This window comes from Heterodontus francisci, chromosome 2 (genome assembly GCF_036365525.1).
Source record: "Heterodontus francisci isolate sHetFra1 chromosome 2, sHetFra1.hap1, whole genome shotgun sequence".
Lineage (NCBI taxonomy): Eukaryota > Metazoa > Chordata > Chondrichthyes > Heterodontiformes > Heterodontidae > Heterodontus > Heterodontus francisci.
The window spans coordinates 66,268,086-66,291,320 of record NC_090372.1 but is presented as its reverse complement, the minus strand read 5'-3'; the positions used below and the strand labels follow the sequence as shown (position 1 = coordinate 66,291,320).

The following is a 23,235-nucleotide window of genomic DNA, read 5'->3' as shown; positions in this document are numbered from 1 at the left end:
TATTTCTAAGAGTAGGGGAGTTATGCCCAGAGTCCTGGGCAATATTTGTCCCTCCGCCAACTTCACCAAAAAGGAAACAGATTATCTGGTCATTATGACATTGCTGTTTGTGGGATTTTGCTGCATGCAAATTTGTTGCCATATTTCTGACATTACAACAATGACTACACTTCAAAAGTACTTCACTGGCTTTTAAGGTTTTTTGGCCCCTCCCACCCTAGAGTTTGTAAAAGGCACTAAGTTTTTCTTTCCTTCCTCTCCTCCTGCCCCCACCACCCTTCCCCCCACCCCCAACCCCTTCTTTCCTTGCCTCTGTACTTGCTTAAAAACTGCTAAATCTCCAATTTTTTCTAGTTCTGACAAAATGTTATTGACCTGAAATGTTAACTTGGTTTCTCTCTCCACAGATGCTGTCTGATTCGGGTATTCCCAGCATTTTCAGTTCTTATTCCATATTCTAAAGATATGGTTTCAAAGCCTTTCATAACTACTGCATCTGAATCAGTGACCAGCATCCATACTAGTATCAAGTCACACATAACATGTTTTCACAATGCATATACACACACACCATGATACAGCAATACTCAGCATGTACAGACACAGAGCACAGTCAAGCAGCTTTCATTTTGAACTATGGCATAAACAGGGCATCAGCAAATGTTGTTCAAAGTGTGGTATCTTCCAGAGATGGTGGGTGCTTGGTTTGGTCAGTACATAACAAGCCTTCAGTGTAATAATTGTACATTCTAACTCAGAGAACTTTCTCATTCATATAAAGTAAAAGTTTTACTCCAAAATTAATGTGGGGTTGCAAATAAGATTTACATTTATATAGTGACTATTCATGTCAGTAAGTCTCCAATGGCTTCATACATAACAGGTCAATTTCTGACTTTGGCTCTCAGGGTGGGTTCTTTGGCTGTCAGGAGTGCACATCAGAAATTCAGGTGTGAACTTAACTGAAATTACGCAAATGTCTATGAACTTCCACAAGTGCTCCTAAGTATCAAGGCTTCCTGCAACAGTTCATAGGCAATTACCCCCTCAATGAAGTATTACAATTCTACATATTAATTGAGTTAACTTAGGCTAATTCTTAGTAGAATACAAGGGGCTAGACATATTGTTTAAATACGTCAAGGCATGCAATAAATCAAGTCTGTACCTCAGAAACTTATATAGATATTGCCGACTGCAGGCTGACCATGAGAAGACCCCATTGTGGCCTGCAAGTGTTGGTGACATGATATTGCCCTCTGACTTCTTGCATACATTCCCTTCTCCATCATGAATCATACCAAAACTAGAGGGAAAATGGGAAGTTCAGGTTAAAATAAAAACAGTTCTTTTTTCAGGAATCTTTGATATTGAGACCCCCATTGTATTCTTATCCATTATATATACTAGGAAGATCGGATAAATCTCTAAACACCAACATTGAACCAAGGAATCAGTTAAAAGCATTTTCTGCAAAGAATAAAAGATATTAATTAGGAAATAAAAATGCACAGTCCAAAGTTCAGTTTCATTCAATTTGAGACAGTCAATAGTATATAAACATTCAAATTTTAAAAGGCATTATAGTTGTGTGCTTTGTAAAGTATCAGATTTTACTTTATTCACTCAAACTAAAATGCAAACACAAACTCAAATCCTAAACAGAACCGTTTAAACTTCCAATTATAAATGTGGTGAATTGAAAATAATAGAACCACATTACTGTATTTAAATCAAATGTATACGTGAATACTTTATTTCAGGCAAAATACAATGCTCAAAAACGTACAGCACAGACTCAAAAGAAGTGAATATTGACTGTACACAGGAAGTTAGATACATTAAAATTACTACATTTAATCAAAGGTTTTGAGTTTCAGGCTTTTTGAGGTATAAATTAGGCTTGGCTGTAGTGCATTATGCATGACAATGAATCAGCAGCCCATTTTGCCACTGCCCAAGATTAACTTACAGAATCACAGAATAATACAGTGCAGAAGAGGCCCTTCGGTCCATCGAGTCTGCACCGATGCATTAAAACACCTGACCTGTCTACCTAATCCCATTTGCCAACACTTGGCCCATAGCCTTGAATGTTATGACGTGCCAAGTGCTCATCCAAGTACTTTTTAAAGGATGTGAGGCAACCTGCCTCTACCACCCTCCCAGGCAGGGCATTCCAGACCGTCAACACCCACTGGGTAAAAAAACGTTCTTCCTCAAATCCCCCTTAAACCTCCCGCCCCTCACCTTAAACTTGTGACCCCTCGTAACTGACCCTTCAACTAAGGGGAACAGCTGCTCCCTATCCACCTTGTCCATGCCCCTCATAATCTTGTACATCTCGATCAGGTCACCCCTCAGTCTTCTCTGCTCCAGTGAAAACAACCCAAGCCTATCCAACCTCTCTTCATAGCTTAAATGTTCCATCCCAGGCAACATCCTGATGAATCGCCTCTGCACCCCCTCCAGTGCAATCACATCCTTCCTATAATGTGGCGACCAGAACTGCACACAGTACTCCAGCTGTGGCCTTACCAAAGTTCTGTACAACTCCAACATGACCTCCCTGCTTTTGTAACCTATGCCTCGATTGATAAAGGCAAGTGTCCCATATGCCTTTTTCACCACCCTATTAACCTGCCCTTCTGCCTTCAGAGATCTATGGACAAACACGCCAAGGTCCCTTTGTACCTCGGAACTTCCCAGTGTCAGGCCATTCATTGAATACTTCCGTGTCACATTACTCCTTCCAAAGTGGATCACCTCACACTTTTCAGCGTTAAATTCCATCTGCCACTTTTCTGCCCCTTTGACCACCCCGTCTATATCTTCCTGTAACCTAAGACACTCCACCTCACTGTTAACCACTCGGCCAATCTTTGTGTCATCTGCGAACTTACTGATCCTACCCCCCACATAGTCATATATGTCGTCAATATAAATGACAAACAATAGGGGACCCAGCACAATCCCTGTGGTACGCCACTGGACACTGGCTTCCAGTCACTAAAACAACCGTCTGTCGTCACTCTCTGTCTCCTACAGCTAAGCCAATTTTGAATCCACCTTATCAAGTTACCTTGTATCCTATGTGCATTTGCTTTCTTGATAAGTCTCCCATGTGGGACCTTGTCAAAGGCTTTGCTGAAATCCATGTAAACTACATCAACTGCACTACCCTCATCTACACACCTGGTCTTTTTTTTAATACCTTTTTTTTAGGGCATTTTGTTTTCTTGCCCTTTCTTGAATCTCCCTAGATAAAAAAAAGCAGATATCATAGAGCTGAAAGGGAATTCAGAAACGTCTGAGCAGCAATAAGTTACCAACTGGTTTGCTCTAAAAATATAATTTCAACTGGAACACTGAAGAAGTGGTTTTTAGTCTTCTCAAGAAATGTTGACAGGTAATGCAGTCTGTTTACTCAGATGTTAGAATTTATTTATTTCAGTGAATTGTTATATTAGTTTGTCCCAGATGAATTTTTTAATACTTCTAAAAGGCAAAGGATTTTTTAAAAATCGGTTTGAAAGGAAACCCTAAAAACCAGAAAGCTTGCCAACATTCTCATTTTTTGTTTGTGTGCTACACACACTTCAATTTTGTTAAGAATGAACTTCACAAGAGCAACACAAATTTTATACAAACTTTTTCCATTACTATATGTCTCTAGAAGTAATGAAAGTTGGACAACTTTGATACTTTTCAATTATCAGTATGATAGGCACAATTAAACCTCTCACTAGTGAGTTTTACCATGACATTTGTAGGATTGTTCATTTTTGAAACACTTTTCATTTTGAACAATCTTTGTTTAGCTGTGGCTTGTATTGACATGAACTAAGGGGAACAGACTAGAAACAGTGCCGAAATTATGGATGTATATACTGAGTAGAAGTTTCATTATCATTTAACAAATTGTGTAGAAAGGACATCTTGTAGTTGCCTATGTGACAATATGATTTAGCTGCCAGGAATGTGCTCAATCTTAATTTTGTGTATATAAAATTGGTACCCTGGGTTGTTAGGTGCTGTGTGAAAGGATCAAAAGATATGGGGGAAAGCAGGAACAGGTTACTGAGTTGGATGATCAGCCATGATCATAATGAATGGCGGAGCAGGCTCGAAGGGCCGAATGGCTTACTCCTGCTCCTATTTTCTATGTTTCTATGTGTTGGTATCAGCTGTGGTTCAATTGCAGCACTCCACCTCTAAGTCAGAAGATTGTGGGTTCAAGCCTCACTCCAGAGATTTGAGCATAACATCTAGGCTGACACTTCAGAGCAGTTCTGAGGGAGTGCTGCACTGTTGGAGTCACCTTTTGGATGGCATGTTAAACCAAGGTACTGTATACCCTCGCAGATAAATGCAGGAATTTCCATGGTGTACTCCCAGAGTTCTCCTTGGTGCCCTGGCCAACACTTATCCCTTAACCAACATTACATTAAGATAATCTGATCATTATCACATTATTGTTTGTGGAACCTTGTATTCAAATTGGCTGCGATATTTCCTATATTACAACAGTGACTACCCTTCAAAATGAAGACTTTTTTTCTGGGAAGCATTTGTCATTTAAAGTTACACAAGGCAAGCAGCACTGAAGTTTGTGTAGGCTTTTTTTCAAATAGATTCCTGGAAGTGTTTTTTTTGTCAGTTTTTGTTCCCTGGGCTCAATGCCTTAAAAGTTTTTGTGACAAGGGTTTCCTGCACTGAAGTCTTTTAATTATTTTGCAAATCTCTCTTTTTCCCCCCCCCCCCCCCCACCAAAGTGGAGGAAAAGCAATGGAGGGATGCCGAATAGGTGAGATTTCACAACAGAAGCACTTCCTGCATCCTATGGTTACTCTTCAACCCACGGAGACAGATACATGCAACGTAATAAAAATGAAAACCAATAATTTATTAGCTTCTGTATTGTGAGCTAAGTGTTAATTCTGCTTTCTGTTAGCTGTTTCTGCAAGGTATGCAAATAAACATTTTGATCTGGTGGGGCAAAAGTCAATGAATATGTTTGGAGTTTGTGTTTCTGTCAAACAGATGGAAGACTAATATGCTTATGTTGCTTGATTATAGGGTCATCAGTATCAAGCTGTTGACAACTGGATTATTACAGCACTAAATCTGTTTCATGATCAATTTTTGTATCTTTATAAAGAATTGTTTTAATGGCTGCGAGAAATATAAGCCCCAATTTTAAGGTCCGCCGCCCAGTGGAAACAGACCAATAGCACTTCAGAAATCACAGTGAAGCACTTGCTGTGCCTTTTCCTGCTACTGATCGGTCAACCGCCACTTTCATTGGGGCCTTCACATAGGCAGTTCAGGTGGAAGCCTACCGGCAACACACTAATCGGGGTTCTAGAACATACATACAATCTTAATACAATTTTGAGGTTCCAAATGGGTGCGCACCATGCATGCTCTGTTCATTGATACTAAGTGATACACGGCCCAACCAGCAGTCCTTAAGTGGGCTGCTTAGAAAAAGGTAAGCACACATTTGTCAAATATCTTGTGAAGCCAAGAAGTAACTGAGCTGTGTGGAAGAGCCCATCTGCCCTGTCCCTGAGCTATGAACTGATAGCGAGCAATGACATAATTCGCCAGTAGGAAACAAATCAAGCACAACCCTCAGAATTGCTCGCAGCAAAGATTCTGAAAACAACAATTTTGCACCACAAACAGAAACTTATCTTTTAGTGGCTGCATCCTTTTAAGTTTTCCCAGCACCCCTTAAAAATCAGTGGACTCCATGCAGGCATGTGCTATAACTGGTTAACTCCTAGCTGGTCCTGAACATGGACCTGTGTCCCAGCATAATGCGTAATGAGATATTGTAAAGTCCCAGTTATTATTAGAAAATCATCATTCTGTTTGAAAATTATGACCTGATAATTTCCTCGGAGCCATTCTTATTGCAAGTGCAGCAGAAACCCCACTTACACATAGAAACGGGGGCAGGATTTTCCTTCTGGGGTGGGAATTGGAAGTCTGCACCGTTTCTGGGTCCTGAATCCAGCCCCGGAGAAAAACAGTCACCGGCCCCTATTTTCACAGGGACACCCCCTTACTTGGCTTGTAGATGAGTTTGGTAGCCAATTAGCAGCCGCAGGGGTGGGAATGGAGGCAAGACTGTGCAAGTACAGGCCCGATTTAAGCAAAGCTGTCCTTTCAATGCTTTACCTTCTGTTTGAAAGACATCTCAGGAGAGACAGAGGCCTGGAACCCGGGGCAGGCCAGCCCCTCAATTTTCAGGTGTGGACCTAGAGGTCCTCCTCAAGGCCGTGAGGGAGAGGAGGGACGTCCTCTTCCTGCAGGGTGGCAGGAGGAGGCCACCCATCCAGACCAAGCAGGTCTGGATGGAGATGGCTGACACAGTCAGCAGACAGGGTGTGGTGCGTAAAAACTGTTCAGTGTGGGTTCAATGACCTGATTCGCTCTGGCAAGGTGAGTGCAAAGCTGAACCTACAGGTCAGGCCCTTGGTTACCGACCCTCCAGCAGACACTCCAGCTGAGGAGCCTGAGGGTGCATGCTTCTCCTGAACATGGGAGGAGCGCGCGCCAAGGGCACTTACTGAACACGCAGAAAGGCTCAAAGTCATAGTACTGCTGAGGACCTGCCAGCACTGAACCATGCAGCTTCTAATGAATAGGAGCAGTTGGCATTGACCATACAGACCTGCAGTGCCTTATCTCACTCTCTTTTGTCCTTGCAGGAGAAACAGGCACATAATACCCGCAAGAGGGCCCAGACGAATGGAGGGGTTTGATACCTACACGTGATCACCATGGTGGAGGAAGCCACAGATATCACTAGGGTCGCTGACCATGAGGAAGTCGGGCAAGGAGAGATGGGCATCCGTGGTAGAAATGGTGATTAGAGTGTGCAATGCGTTCTTTAAGGGGGTGCATTGCATTCCATCCTGTCCAATAGCATATTGAAGACTGAGCTGCATTGGAAAGCCTCAGCACATGCAAAGGCTTCTGCTCTCCAAGGTTTGTTCTCATGATCTCTTCTTGTGTCTCCCAGAGGTGCAGATGTCAAGGCAATAAGACTAACTCCCTCACCATCACTGGGCCAAGTACATTCACACCAAAGCTGAGAAGAAGCAGTGTCACAGCTCCAAGTGCACCCTCCAACAGTGCAGACAGTCACCCTGGTGGGTGCTCGCATGCCGTTAAATAGGGTGGCACTGGGGTGCAGGAGGTGCCAGAGGCAGGGGCAATTGTGGGCAGTCCCCCTTGGAGGATGGAGGACAGACACAGCCCTAGCTCAGCTGGGAACAGATGCAGGGCCTCAGGAGTCACAGGAAAGCAGGCTCAACATGGACCAGCAAAATAGATGTGCTCCCACATGTCAGAGCTCCCTGAGGCAGTGCGCTAAGAATGGAGGAGTCCATCCAGCTCATGTGTGGCACCATGGCTCAGGACTTGAGTGCATGAGCTCCTCCAATGAGCAGCCATATGCGGCAGGACTTGGAGTCCATGCATGAACTGCGCACTGACATACACAGGATGCATTCCACACTCTGTAGCATGGACCGGTCAGTGATGCTGATGGTGCAGGGATATCTGGAGGGGATGTCAGTTGCACTCCAGCTGGTGTGCCCTGCCAGCCATCCGAAGTTCCAGCCAAGGGCTGACGTCGTAACCAAGGAGGATGAGGATTCCATCATCATGAGGATGCCAAGGTCATCCCATGCCAGGGAGCAAGCCCCAAGCGCTCCAACCTTTGACTTTGCCATTTTGCGGCCTGCACCTGGATGCTGCAGTCCGGAATGATGCGATAGCAGGGCTGATTAATGGTAAGGCTTTATTTGTGTGGTTCTGGAAGGAGGTTCAAAGGAAACGTGAATGTATGAAGGCATCTCATGCCTCCCTCAAGTGTATCTCATGTCGCCTTTCATGATGTGCCTGGGCAGCATCCTGCTTCACATCATCATCATCAGAGGAGCCATCTCAATGCATGATATCCTCACTGGTCATCGCTTCACCCCTCTGTAGTGCCAGATTATGTAGTGCACAGCAGACTACCACAATACACGATACCCTTGCCCAGGCATACTGCAAGACTCCAGCAGATCGATATAGGCACCTAAATTGCATCTTGAGCAGACCAATGGCCTGCTCGGGTTGAACCATAGCATGTGTGGTACCTCAGCTCTGCATCCATGTGTGGGTTCCTCACCGACATCAGCAGCCATGTCCTCAATGGGTAGCCCTTGTCTCCAAGGATCCATCGCTGAAGGTGCATGGGGGACGGAAAAGGTTGGGCACCTGGGACTGCCTTAGTATGTAGGCGCCATGGCTGCTTGCTGGGAATTATGCACACATCTGTCAGATCCATTTGCGGAGGTCACAGACCACCTGGAAATTGAGGGGGTGGAAGTCCTTCAGTTGCTAAAGGCAGCAGGCTGGTCCATGGGAGCCATGAGGGCCACATGAATGCAGTCAATCATTCCCTGCACCTGGGCGAAATCCAGCGATGGCTCCGAATCCTATTGTCCTCTCAGCTTGACTGTTTGGATCGGTGCGGAAGGACACATAATCGCCAGCCCTCCTGAACAGGGCATCAGTGACCTCTTTGATGCGGTGATGCACCACAGACTGAGAGATTCCATACATATCTCCAGTGGATACCTGGAATGATCCAATGGCACAGACGTTCAGTGTCATGGTGACTTTCAGCGCAACTGGCATCGGGTGTCCACCGAGTCACATGGGCCTCAGCTCATCCTGCATCATGGCATATAGATCATTGATGGCCTCCCTGGAAAGGCGCAATTTTCGGAGGCACTGCCACTCCAACATCTGCAGGTAGTTGAGCCTTGGCCGGTATACCCTTTCCGGAGGGTAGCTTCTTCTGTGTGCCAGTGGTTGTTTCCATGCCCCTCTATTACATTCTCCATCTTCCTGTGCCCAGAGTTGGTCCTCATGTGGGCCCCAATTTGCTGGCGTTCCCCTACCCATCCCTGAAACTCCCTCCCTCTCTGCTCCTCCTCCTCCTTCACGAGGGCCTAAGCTAGGGTGAATGAGGCCCATGAGAGGTTGCCTCTCCCTGAACGCAAGGCCTCTGGTCCTAAGAGATCTTCCAACCACCCCCTCCACATCCAACTTGTGTCTGTCAATGAGGTGGCACTGTCTTGATACCACCCTGGTGTGGGTGCCCCACAGTGCTGGCATCTTGGCCCTCACTCCTGGCAGTGCTTCCTGATGCCCTCCCCCACCTCCATCCTTCCTGCCAAGTGACATTGCCTCAACTGATGGCTTCCCAGTGAAGCCACCGCTCAGCGCCTGCCTCCTTGATGCCTCCTTGCACCAGGTCAGACCCTGAAGACCCGTGGTTCCTGTGTGCCATCAGGAAGATTCAAAACTGAGAATTAAATTGTTGTGTATTGAGTTGTTAAATGCCTTAATTGGCTTCCAGCCTCGTGAATGTGCGAGGCCCACCCTCCATATCAGTCGCCGACAGGAAAATCCGGAAGGGAGGTCATGTCATCGGACAGAAAGTCAGATGTTTTCCAACCCCTTATGCCCCACATCGCCTCTGTTGCCATCTCAAATGGACCCGTAAAATTCAGCCCGAAATGTAGAATTAGTTTGGGTGGAGCTAAGGAACAGTAAGGGGCAGAAAACGTTGGTGGGACTAGTTTATAGGCCTCCCAACAGTAGTTGTAGTGTCAGGCAGATTTTTTATCAGGAAATTAGAAGTGCATGTAACAAGCATAATACAGTAATCATGGGGCATTGTAATCTTTATACAGACTGGGCAAACCAGATTGGCAGTAATAGTGTGGAGAGCAAGTTCATGGAATGCATTCAAGATAGTTTTCCAGATCAGTGTCGAGGAACCGATTATGGAACAGGCTATTTTGGATCTATTATTGTGCAAAGAGAAAGGGTTAATTAATAACCTTGTAGTTAGTAAAGGAGCCTCTGGGGAAAAGTGATCACAAGATGATCGAACTGCAGATTGAGTTTGAGAATGATTTAGTTAAACCAAAACTAGGGTCTTAAATCTAAACAAAACACAGTCTGAGGGGAGAGTTGGCTAAGGTAGATTGGGAAATTAGATTAAAAGATACGACTGTGGATGAGCAATGGCAAACATTTAAAGATTTAATTCCTAATTTGCAATGAATATAAATTCCCTTAAGGATTAAAAACCCCATGGCGAAAGCAGTCCAACTGTGGCTGATAAGTAGTTAAAGATAGGATTAGATTAAAGAGGCTTGCAATGTTGCTAAAAAGAGTAGTAAGCCTAGGGATTGAGAGGTATTTAGAATTCAGCAAAAGGATAACAAGGAAATTGATAAAGAAAGAAAGAATATGAGAGTAAAATAAGAGATAAAAACAGATTGTAAAAGCTTCCATATGAATGTAAAAAGGAAGGGATTAGCGAAAATAAATATGGGCATGTTAGAGGCAGAGACAGGAGAAATTATAATGAGGAAAAAGAAGTGGAAAAGATATTCAATTGTATCTGCCTTCACAGGAGAAGACACAAAAAATATTCTGGAAATAGTGGGAAGCCAAGGGTCTAGTAAAAATGAGGAAATTAAAGAAATTTATATTAGTAAAGAAACATTACTGGAAAATTAACGGGACTAAAACACAACTGTTGGACTTGATGGTCTTTATCCTAGGGTTTTAAAAAGAGGGAATGCGGGGGTGGTGGCACTACAAAGATATGGATGAATTGGTTTTGGTCTTCAACAGTTCCCTAGATTCTAGAATGGTCCCAGTGGATTGGAAGATAGCAAAAATAACCAAGCTATTCAAGAAAAGAGTGAGAGAAAGCAGGGATCCATAGGCCAGGTATCAGTAGTAGAGAAAATGTTAAAATCTATTATTGGCTACATGGTAACAGGACACTTAGTAAATCATGATATGATTGGGCAGAGTCAATATGAATTGATTAAAGGAAAATTATCTTTGACAAATCTGTTGGAGCTTTTTGAGGGTGTAGCTAGCTGGATAAATAAGGGGAAAACTTATGCATGCAGTGTATTTTGACTTTCAGAAATCATTTGATGAGGTGTCACGAAAGAGGTTATTTCAGAAAATGATGGTTTATGGGATTGGGGGTAACATATTAGCATGGATTAAGGATTGGTTAATGGATGGATAACAGATAGTAGCAATAAATGGGTCATTTTGGGGTTGACAAGCTGTAAAGAGGAGGGTATCACAAGGATCAGTATTTGGGCCTCAGCTATTTACAATCTTGATCAATGACTTAGATGAGGGGACCGAGTGTAATGTATCCAAGTTTGCTGACGTTAAAAAATTAGGCATGAAAGTAAGCTGCAAAGACGAAGCAAAGAGGCTGCAAAAGGATGTGGACCAGTTAAAAAGTTGAGTGGCAAGAAGGTGGCAAATGTGAAGATGTATGAAGTTATCCATTTTGGCAGGAAAAACTGAAATGCAGAATATTCTTTCAGGGGTGAGAGACTGGGAATTGTTGGCAGAGGGTGTCTTTGCACATGAATCATAGAAGGTTAACATGCAGGTACAGCAAGCAATTAGGAAAGCAAATGGTATGTTAGCATTTTTTATTTATTTTTTTTTATTTAGAGATACAGCACTGAAACAGGCCCTTCAGCCCACCGAGTCTGTGCCGACCAACAACCACCCATTTATACTACCCCTACAGTAATCCCATATGCCCTACCACCTACCTACACTAGGGGCAATTTATAACAGCCAATTTACCTATCACCTGCAAGTCTTTGGCAGTGGGAGGAAACCGGAGCACCCGGAGGAAACCCACGCAGACACAGGGAGAACTTGCAAATCTCTTGCAGAGATTGAAGTATAGAGTCAAGAAGTCTTACTGCATTTGCATAGGGCCTTGGTGAGACCACACCAGGAGTATTGTGTACAGTTTTGGTCCAGTTACCCAATCGAGGATATACTTGTCTTAGAGGGAGTGCTAAAAAGGTTCACTAGACTGATTCCTGGAATGATGGTTTGCGCTAGTCTCAGAATAAGGGGTCAGCCATTTGGGACTGCGATGAGAATTTCTTTTCAGTCAAAGGGTTGTGAATCTTTGCAATTCTCTACCTCAAAGAGTTGTGGATGCTCAGTGGTTGTGTGTATTCAAGACTGAGGTTGATAGATTTTTGGATAAATACAAATGCAACTACAAGCCAGTCAGTATAACATGGGTGGTGGGGAAGGTTTTAGAAATACTAATCAGAGAAAATGGACTAATACAGGAGAACCAGCACAGATTTGTTAAGAGCACATTTTTTTTGACTAACTTAATTGAGATTTTTGATGAAGTAACAGAGAGGGCGATTGAGCGAAGTCAGATCATAGTATGGTTACAACACAGAAGGAGGCCATTCAGCACTTTGCAAGAGGAATTTAGGTAGTCCCACATTCCTACCCTTTTCCTGTGGCTTGCAAATTTTTCCTCTTCGGGTGCTTATCCAATTTAATTTTAAGAGTCATGATTGAATCTGCCTTCATCACCCTGTCAGGTGGTACGTTCCAGATCGCAACCACTCACTGCATAAAAAAGTTATTCTGTGGGGGCGGCACAGTGGCGAACACCGCAGCCTCACAGCTCCAGCGACCCGGGTTCAATTCTGGGTACTGCCTGTGTGGAGTTTGCAAGTTCTCCCGGTGACGGCGTGGGTTTTCGCCGGGTGCTCCGGTTTCCTCCCACAGCCAAAGACTTGCAGGTTGATAGGTAAATTTGCCATTATAAATTGCCCCTAGTATAGGTAGGGGAATTGAGGGAAGGTGAGGATGTGAGAGGGTAATAGGATTAGTATAAATGGGTGGTTGATGGTCGGCACAGACTCGGTGGGCCAAAGGGCTTGTTTCAGTGCTGTATCTTAAAATAAAAAATAAAATAAATTCATGTTGCTGTTGGTTGTTTTGTAAATCACTTTAAATCTGTGTCCTCTGGCTATTGACCCTTATGCCAATAGTATTCTATCTGGACCCCTCCTGATTATGAACACCTATATCAAGTCTCCTCTCAACCTTCCCTTCCCCAAAGAAAACAACACCAACCTCTCCAATCTGTCTACATAACTGAAGTCCCTCAGCCTTGGAACCATTCTCGTAAATCTTTTCTGCACGCTTTCTTAAGACTTCACATCCTTCTTGTATGTGTGGTTTCCAGAATTGGACACAATACCCCAGTTGTGGCTGAACCAGAGTTTTATAAAGTTTCATCATAACTTCCTTGTTTTTGTACTCTGTTATGACCAGGCAAGAAAGGGGTGTCGGGTTCCCTCTCAGCCTTCACCATAACAGGGTTTTATTTTTAAACACACCGTTTTTTTAGCTTCCCCTTAGTGAATCTTTGTTCACTGCTTTCCAATTGTAAGGCAAAGAAACCAGCAAAACAGGTTTTCTTAGGTTTAAAGAAGGTTGAACTTTATTAAACTTAAACTCTAATTCGGTTAACGCCTACGGATATGCGACGTGCCCCACGCCAGCATGCATACCCGATACACACATGCAAATAGAAATAGAAAAGAGAAGAAATAAAGTGGAAAGGTTTGAGGCAATATCTAAAGATGTTTTTGGTTACTGTTCTTCGAGCTCTCTGTAGAGTCCTTGATTGTAGGTAGGTCTTGCTTTTTGTTGTGGCCCAATATTCTTCTTAAACCTTGTTCAATGTAGGAGACTTTTCTCTCTTGTAGTTCACGTCTTCAGTGGATTTGGAGTTCCATGAGAAAGAGATGGGAGCCAGCCAGGAGAGGCTGTGGCGAGCCAGCCAGGAGAGGTCTTCACAGTCCAGGAGCTAACAGTCTCTCTCTCTCAAACTGTCGGTACAATTCAAAAAAACTCAGGTTGCTCTGCAGGTTAGTCATGTGACTAGCTGGTTTGAACACGTCTGTTTGTGGATTCAGCCATCTTAGTAGTCATCCTGGAATATGAGCTTCCTCACCTTCAATGTTTGGTGATCAAAGTCCATTGTGGGTTGAATGTCTCCACAAGCACTGTCTGTTAGTATGTAAATGCTTTTTTCAGCCATGGCTGATCTGTTTAACAAGTCATTTCCTCGCTCCAGCAACAGTTTAAAATCAATGTTCCTATGACAAAATTAATATGCCTCATTCTTGGCAGGTGGGGGTCTGCATGACCACTCTATGCCTCTTTTTATAAAACCCAGGGTTCTGTATGCCTTTTTAACCACTTTATCAACCTGCCCTGCCACCTTCAACGATTGTGCACATTTATACTCAGGTTTCCGTGTGTCTGCACCTGCTTTAGAACTGTACCCTTTAATTTACGTTGTCTCTTATCCTTACTCATCCTTAAAACCAAAATGCATCACTTCTCTATGTTAAATTTCATTTGCCATATGTCCGCCCATTCCAAAAGTCTATGGCCTCTTAAAATCTATCACTATCCTCCTCACAGTTTCATACTTCCAAGTTTTTTGATATCTGCAAATTTTGAAGTTGTGCCCTGTATACCCAAGTGCAAGTCATTAATATAGTTAAGAAAAGCAATAGGACTAGTACCAACCCCTGGGGAACAACACTGTAAACCTTCCTATAGTCCAAAAAACAACCATTTACTACTACTCTCTGTTTCCTGTCACTTAACCAGCTTCATATCCATGCTGCCACTGTCCCTTTTTTCCCATGGGCTTCAACTTTACTGACAACCCTATTATGTGACATTTAATAATATTGTGTTTAGGAAGTCCGTATACACCATGTCAACTGCAGTACCCTCATTACCCCTCTCTGTTGCCTCATCAAAAAACTCAGTCAAGTTAGTTAAACACAATTTGCCTTTAACCAATACATGCTGGCTTTTCTTAATTAATCCACACTTGCCCAAGTGACCATTCATTTTGTTCCGATTACCGTTTCTAAAAGATTTTCCACTACCAAGGTTAGACTGACTGGCTTGTAGTTCCTGGATTTATCTTTACCCTCTTTGAACAAAGGTGTAACGTTTGCAATTCCGCAGCTCTCTGGCATCACCCCTGTATCAAAGGAGGATTAGAGGATTATGGCTAGTACCTTTGCAACTGCTACCCTTACTTCCCTTAGCATCCTTGGATACATCCTATTCTAGTGACTTATCAACTTTAAGCACAGCTAGACTTTCTGATACCTCCTCTTTCTTACTTTTTAACCTATCCAGTATCTCAACTAGTTCCTATTTTACTATGACTTTGGCAGCATTTTCTTCCCTGGCAAAGACAGATGCAAAATATTCATTCATTCCCTTAGCCTCCATGCACAAGTCTCATTTTTGGTCCCTAATTGGCCCCACCCCTCCTCTTATGGCCCTCTTATTATTTACATGCCTATAGAAGCCTTTTGGATTCCCTTTTATGTTAGCTGCCAGTCTCTTTCATACTCTCTCTTTGCTCCTCTTATTTCCTTTCTTCATTTCCCCTCTGAAATTTCTATATTCAGCCTGGTTCTCACCTGTATGAGCATCTTGACATCTGTCATACACACCATTTTTCTGCTTCATCTTACTATCGCTTTTGTCATCCAGGGGGCTCTAGCTTTTGTTGCCCTAACTTTCTCCCTCATGGTACCTCGACGGTACCTAAACAATCTGCTCTTTAAAGGCAGCCCATTGTTCGATTACAGTTTTGCCTGCCTTTTTGGATTCCAATTTACCCGGGACAGTTCAATTCTTAACCCACTGAACTTTGCCCTCCTCCAATTAATTATTTTTACTCTGGTTTGCTGCTTGTTCTTTTCCATAGCTAACCTAAACCTTATGATACTATGATCACTGCTCCCTAAATGTTCCTCTACTGACACATGATCCACTTGACCCACCTCATTCCCTAGAACCAGATCCAGCAGTGCTTCATCCCATATTTGGCTGGAAATGTACTGATCAAGAAAATTCTCCTGAACACACTTCAGAAACTCTTCCCCTTCTGCCCTTTACACTAATACTATCCCAGTCTATATTAGGAAAATTGAAGTCCCCCATTATCAGTACTGTATAGCTGTTGTAACTCTCTAATTTCCCTGCAAATTTGTTCCTTTGTATCTTTCCCACTACTTGGTAGCCTATAGAATATACAACAAAGTGTCATGGCACTTCTTTTGTTTCTTAACTCAAACCAAATAGATTCTGTCCTTGACCCCTCCAGGCTATCCTCTCTCTCCAGCACTGTAATATTCTTCTTAATCAATATGCCACCCCTCCTCCTTTCTTTCCTTTCCTATCTTTCCTGAACATGTTGCAGCCAGGAATATTTAGTACCCAGTCTTCCCATATTTGAGGCAAGTCTCCATTATCACTACAACATCATATTCCCATTGTTATAAAGGTGCTTCTGTTTTTAAATTTTTTTTTGAGGATTTGTGTGTTAGAATTGTGAAGATGGATTCATTGGTGAACTGAAGTAATTCCATAGATGTTGGACTTTGTTTTTTTTTTTAAAAGAGGTCACCGGAAGGACACTTGTGGTCTTGTTTGAAAACAACCTTTACTGGAAGTCACATGCCTTAAATTCAATAAACAGCAGAAACCTTAGTGATTTGGGGAAGATGATTACAGAGATGTGACATGTCACAATTTATGAGGGTCAGGAGGTTCTGTTTGGTTTCTATTCTGAGATATTGTTTTGGTTCAGCTGAGGTGTGGACTATGTTTCAAAGCAATTGGAGATCAATATGCCAAGAGGGAAACATACAGCTTCCCTCCTTCCTCTTGTCTCTGTGAAATGCTGCGTTTCTCCTGAGGAGCTCCTGGGAAGCTTGCCAGATTAATTGTCAAGGTTGCCTGAAAAGAACTGCTCCAGAAAATCTCTCAGTGACCCATCTATGTGCACTCGGATGCCAGACTGTATGCCATTTTGGGACAGAACATATCTCATCCATTTTCTTCAAGAGTTAACAAGTATTTGGCCAAAGTTTTCTTCTTTTTGTTTTTTTGTAAAAGAGCTCTGGAGAGAAAATCTCTATTTTTTGGTTAACTGATATGTGTGTGCGTGTGTGCGTGTACATGTGTGTGAGGGGCTAAGGTAAAAAGGGAACTTATATATTTCAATCTGTGTGTTAATGCTTTGCTTTGTTACTGGATAAGTCTTGGTTTATAATAAACTGATAATTCTGTTGTTTATTAAAGAAACCTGGCTGGTGTATTTTATTCAGGGATAAAGAGTAGAGTATATAATTGACTGTATCAGTAACAGGGTAAACATTTAAATATATGTTGTGACCTGTGGAGAAGTGGAACTAGAAAAAACAGTGCATTCCTCCCACCTCGGTCATAACATCATGCAGCGATTTGCACCTGCAGCTCACCAACCTTACTTAATACACTTCACGCTCTATACATATGCTCTAAATCGAATTTACATCTTCTTGTATTCTCTCCACCTAATGCCTTATCATTATTTACTCTAGTGCTATCCATCTCACCCAATACTTTGTGCACCTTGTTTCTCCTTCTTAATGCTACATCCTGGTAACCATCTGCTGCCAAATTAGTTTACACCCTCTCAGCATTAGCAAACTGTCCCATGTTGGCATTGCCCCCAGCTCTGTTAAGGCGCAACCAGTCTGTCCTGTACAGCTCCCACCTCACCCAGAACTGGTCCCAATGTCTCAGGAATTGAAAGCCCTCCTGCCTGTACCACCTCTCCAGCCATACATTCAAAGGTGCTATCCTCCTATTTCCTTCCTCACCAGTACATGGAACTAGAAGCAAGATGGAGTTTACTGCTTTTGAGGTCCTACTTATTTGTCTCTTTTGCAGGACCTCATTCCTCTTTCTAGCTATATCATCATGGACCACAACTTCTGGCTGCACATTCTCCTGCCTTAAAATGTTCTGCAGCCAGTGACATCCTGGACCCTGGCACTAAGGAGGCAACATACTGTCCCGGAGTCACAACTGCAGCTGCAGGAACACCTCGGCCTCGTCTGTTCCCCTAACTATTGAACGCCTGATCACTATTGCTTTCCTCCTTTCACCCTGTACAACTGAGCCACATTTTGTGCTGTGAACATGGCTTTGGTTATGCTCCATAGAGGAACCATCGTCCTCACCAGTATTCAGAACTGAACACTGGTTAGAGAGCAAAATTCACTCTGCAATGAGAACAGAAAGTGCCAGAAATACTCAGCAGGTCTGGCAGCATCTGTGCACAGAGAAACAAGAGTTTACATTTCAGGTCTGTGATCCTTCATCAGAACTGGCAAAAGTAACAGTCTTTGAGCAAGTGAAAGGGGGGATTCACTCTGCAATGGTCCTCCTCGACTGTCTGGCAGTGAACCAAGCCCTCTAGACTTGCATAATCTTAAGCTGCAGGCTAACCACTCCAGTAACATGCTATCCATGTAGCTCTCTGCCTCACGATGCACCACAGTGACACCAGCTGCTGATCAAGCTCTGAAACCAGGAGCTCCAGCTCCTCCAGCTGATGACACTTCCTGTAGATGTGGTTAAAGTACCACATAATAGGCTTGTTCACAAAATTGAAGACTATAGGATAAAAACAGCAGTAGCAGCATGGTTACAAAATTAGCTAAAGGATAGAAAACATAGACTAGTGGTGAATGGCTGTTCTTTGGACAGAGAGGGGTATACCTCAGGATTCAGTACTAGGACCACTGCTGTCTTTGATCTACATTGAGGATTTGGACTTGGGGGTACAGGGCACAATTTCGAAATTTGCAGATAACACAAAACTTGAAAGTGTAGTTAATGGTGAGGAAGATAGTAATAGTTGTCAAGACATAGGCTAGTGGAATGGACAGACAAATGACAGATGAAATTCAACCAACAAAGTAAAGTGTGAGGTGATACATTTTGGTAGGAAGAATAAGGGGACACTATACAGGCTAAATGGTACAATTTTAAAGAGGTACAATAACAGAGAGACTTGTGGAGTTTGTACACAAATCTTTGAAGCTGGCAGGGCAGGTTAACAAAGCATATGGGAACCAGAGCTTTATAAATATAGGCATAGCATACAAAACCCAGAACATTATGCTAAATTAGCTATGAGGAGAGGTTGGAAAAACTCGGATTGTTTTCACTGGAACGACGGAGGTGGAGGGGCGACATGATAGAGGTTTACAAAGTTATGAGCGGCATGGACAGAGTGGATAGTCAGAAGCTTTTTCCCAGGGTGGAAGAGTCAGTTACTAGGGGACACAGGTTTAAGGTGCGAGGGGCAAAGTTTAGAGGGGATGTGCGAGGCAGGTTTTTTTTTTTTACACAGAGGGTGGCGAGTGCCTGGAACTTGCTGCCAGGGGAGGTGGTGGAAGCAGATACGATAGCAACGTTTAAGAGACATCTTGACAAATACATGAATAGGAAGGGAATAGAGGGATATGGGCCCCGGAAGTGCAGAAGGTGTTAGTTTAGGCAGGCATCAAGATCGGCGCAGGCTTGGAGGGCCGAATGACCTGTTCCTGTGCTGTACTGTTCTTTGTTCTTAAATCTATATAAAGCACAAATTTGGTACCAGCTGGAGTACTGTGGCTAATTCTGGGCACTATACTTTCAGAAGAATGTGAAGGCTTTGGAGGGGGTGCAGAAGACATTCACTAGAATGCTTCCAGGGATAAGGAATTACAGTTAGGTGGATAGACTGGAGAAGTTGGGCTTGTTCTCCTTACAGGAGAAAAGGCTAAGAGGAAATTTGATTGAGGTGTTTAATATCATGAAGGGTTTAGACAGAGTAAATAAAGAGAAACTGTTTTCAATGACTGAAGGGTCTGTAACCAAAAGGCACAGATTCAAGGTGGTTGGCAAAAGGACCTGAGGTGCTATGAGGTAAAACTTTTAATGCAATGAGTGCTTCGGATTTGGAATGCATTGTCTGATAGGATAGCAGAAACAGATTCAATAGTAGTTTCAAAAGGGAATTGGATAAATAATTGAAGGTGAAAATACTATAGTGATATGGGGGAAAAATAATCAGAAGTGGGGCTAACTGGATTGCTTTTAGAAGGAGCTAGGTTGAATGGCCTCCTTCTAGCTATTCTGTTCTATGATTCAGACAGCTATTGACACAACAATACCTATGGAGGTCATACATAAATTCATCACCAGAGTATCCTCTTGTACCTGCAGAAAGTTGCATGGTTGTGAACATCTCCTGCATAGGGTATATGGGAAAAAGAGGCAGAATGATCAAACAAAGTTAAAAAACCTTCCAGGGTGAAGTTCCTCTTTTGCTGAAGAATGAGGGAATCCCAGATATTTTCCATTATTAAAATCCCAAATCATCAGATTTCTGGGCTACATATTCCTGCAATTTCTATTAAAAGAGCAGTGTTGGACTTTAGTCTCACTTTCCTTTACAAAGTATTAACCAGATAATTTGAAATTATTGCTCTTGGAAATAAATGTGATTTATAAACTACAGATGCTTCCTGATATCTTGCATATCCGTGCTGATTTATGGTAGCTATACATGCAAAGATATGATATATTGAATAATGTACACGTGATCTTACTTGTGTCCAGACTCGTGAGCTATTGTAAATGCCAGTCCTAAGCCAGTGTCTTCATTGATAGTACAACTGCGATATTTGCTACACATCCCACTAATGGGTGCAAAACCTAGGGAGTAAAACAAAGTACAACCTGGAATGAGTACATCAATATTAGTGTGCATTAACCCTCTTGTTTTATCTTCTAAACTGAGTATCAAAAGAGAGTGCAGGATTTATCTCCCAAGCCAATGTTAAAATTAGTTGCCTTTTTGCAAAGATCATCAGTTAGCATTCTTTCAAAACTAATTTTATTCAAACTTCGCTTTCTTAGCATTTTCTAAATGATCTAAATTTCTAAAAAGATGCCTAATCATTTTAAAGCAATTGTTAAAGATATGTGCTATGTTTCACAATGGTTTAATATGCTGTACATCATAATGCTAATCCCAACTATAACAGCAGGGAATCTTTCCAATTCATAAAACAAGCTTTAATCTTCATATTCATGACTGATTGAAGACATTGTTTCAGTAACTGAATTTGTGGGTTTACTTCACGAGTTTACTGCCTGTAGGATCATTCTCGTGAATTTATTAAGCCCAGTATTACACCATTATAATAGATCATATATCTATTAACAGTTTGGATGTAAGAGCATTGTTATTCAAAGCTTTTTTCAAGCGCTCAAGCATATATAGAAGTGAAATTACTCAGTGTATACTGTGTGTAAATGAAAGTTACTTTTTGTTTATAAATGTACATTCAGGAGCAACCTTCACTCTGCCTCTTGTGACCCTGAATGTATTATAATTAATTCGCAACTGTTAGCTAATAAGAATAATAATGCTGCTAAGCCACTTAATGAGCTCAGGCCTGCAAAAGCTAACTTATGCTATTGTGTCCCAGGCATGCTCCTAATCCTGTTTGTTCTAATTGGCTCAAGTAAAATGACAACAAACCTATTTATTCAGAAGGGCTTACATTAGTTTACATTTGTATTAAAAAAATAAGCCTGTTGTAAAATATTATTTGTGGGAGGGCTTCTTTCTCTCTTTTCCTTGCAACTCTTTCACAAGTTTTTCCCTTAGCTTTCCTCTCAGGTACAGTGGTGCTGGTCATCCCTGTAAATGGTCATTGTCTTACATTAGCTCAAACTTCCCAATATCCAACCAAATGCATGTGTAACCTGGGGCAGTGGGGGAGGTGGGGCAGGGCAATGAATGGGCCTAACACTAAGGCGCCTTTGTGATCTGAACTGGATAGCGTGCATTCCACATATGTTCTCATGTACATCTCCAGTATGTTTTTGAAGGTATACTGAGGAACACTTGGTGAGATGAGATGCTTTACACTCACTTAATGTCTATAAAATAGAGAGCAACATTCAAAGAAACTTCCAATTCACTTATCTCACTTTTCTCCTAAAAAAAAAAGGAAAAGAATTGAACCATCTGCCCTGTCCCTTTCATGAACTTGCTTTTGGCAGTATCTTTCTAGGTGGTTTCTACATGGAAATGCTAAACTTTAAAAACAGCCCTACAAATCTCTGATAATGTTGCCGGTCTCCAACTTTGACCTGTTGTACATCCTGAAATCCCTTTGCTCCACTATTAGCTGTTGTGCCTTTAGCTATCTAGGCCAAATGCTTGGGAATTCCTTTCCTAAATTCCAGGCCTTTCTACTTCATTATTTTCCTTAAAAACCTTTCTTGAAACCCACCTCTTTTGCCAAGCTTTTAGTCACCCATCATCCAAAATATAATTTAACTTGGCTCAATGCTCTTTTTTGTCTGTTTACACATCTGTGAAGTTCTTTGGGACATTTCGCTACATTAAAGGCATCAAAATAATTGCAATTCTTTGTTGTTCATCAGCTGTGCTGAATTGAGAAACAGTAGGCAGTAATCTCACAAAGTGGATCGCGCACTCATTTTAGAATCTGCCATATATTCATTCTGTTGATTTCAATTGATCTACCAGATTACCATTCAGGTCATGAAGATGAAAATTTACCCCAGTAAAGACAATGTTACAATCTATGAGTATGCCTATGCACATGCATTCTTTTTAGAAAGTCTACATTGTATGTAGAAGTAAAATTTTATCATGCTGTATTAATAGCAGATAGTTATCATCAGGTGCAGTAGATTTTGGCACAATGAAATCTTAATACATTCATGAAAAGATGGAGCAATTTTTCTCTGATTTCCCAGGTGTAGATAAAGGGTACAATTTCCTCAATGGGTGCCCATTCAGAACCTCAGGAATGCTGCCCTTGTGAAGAAACAGCTGCCCTTACTTCCACTCTATTACATGCAGACATAAACCTGGTCTTGACTGGGCCAAGTTCCTATAAAAGAATCGGAAGGAACTGGAGCACGGCTTCCTGCAACTACACTTTGTGGCTCTGATACTGGAGTGAAGGACAACACTTGGAAGAATCCAAGGCTTCAAATTGTCCTGGGGGTTGGTTAAAAATAAAGTGCCAAAACTCTTTCTCATCTTCAGCCTCTCACCATGATCCCTGTAAATCCTCTTTTCAGGTGTTTGGGCCAGGCACTAGTTCCAGTTTCTGACAGGTGCTTCTGTTGGAAACAACATAAAATGAGGTGGGAGGCCAGGAATTCCCCCCTCCTGTCTCATTAAAAATAAACCACAGGATCTGTACCTACTACCAGAGCAGACCTATTTATGTTTGCAGCAAAGTCCTGGGAAATTCCAAGGCAATAAAATGGGGAAGTAACTGGTCTCTACCCCTTTCCTCCTGTGCCTGTTAAACATCGATTCACTGAGCAGGGAAAAATCTACATTATATA

At 42.3% G+C, this 23,235-nt stretch overlaps 1 protein-coding gene across 2 annotated transcripts in view; it reads right to left on the bottom strand.

The window, feature by feature from the left end:
• The window catches only part of LOC137384581 (A disintegrin and metalloproteinase with thrombospondin motifs 16), a 375,653-nt gene that overhangs the window by 192,653 nt on the left and 159,765 nt on the right, over positions 1–23,235 (bottom strand). For both annotated transcript variants that reach the window (XM_068058730.1, XM_068058724.1), the window contains 2 exons: positions 20,442–20,547; positions 1,169–1,306 (listed from right to left, as the gene is read on the bottom strand). In XM_068058730.1, the coding sequence (XP_067914831.1) occupies positions 1,169–1,306; positions 20,442–20,547 (244 nt within the window). The remainder of the gene's footprint in view (positions 1–1,168; positions 1,307–20,441; positions 20,548–23,235) is intronic.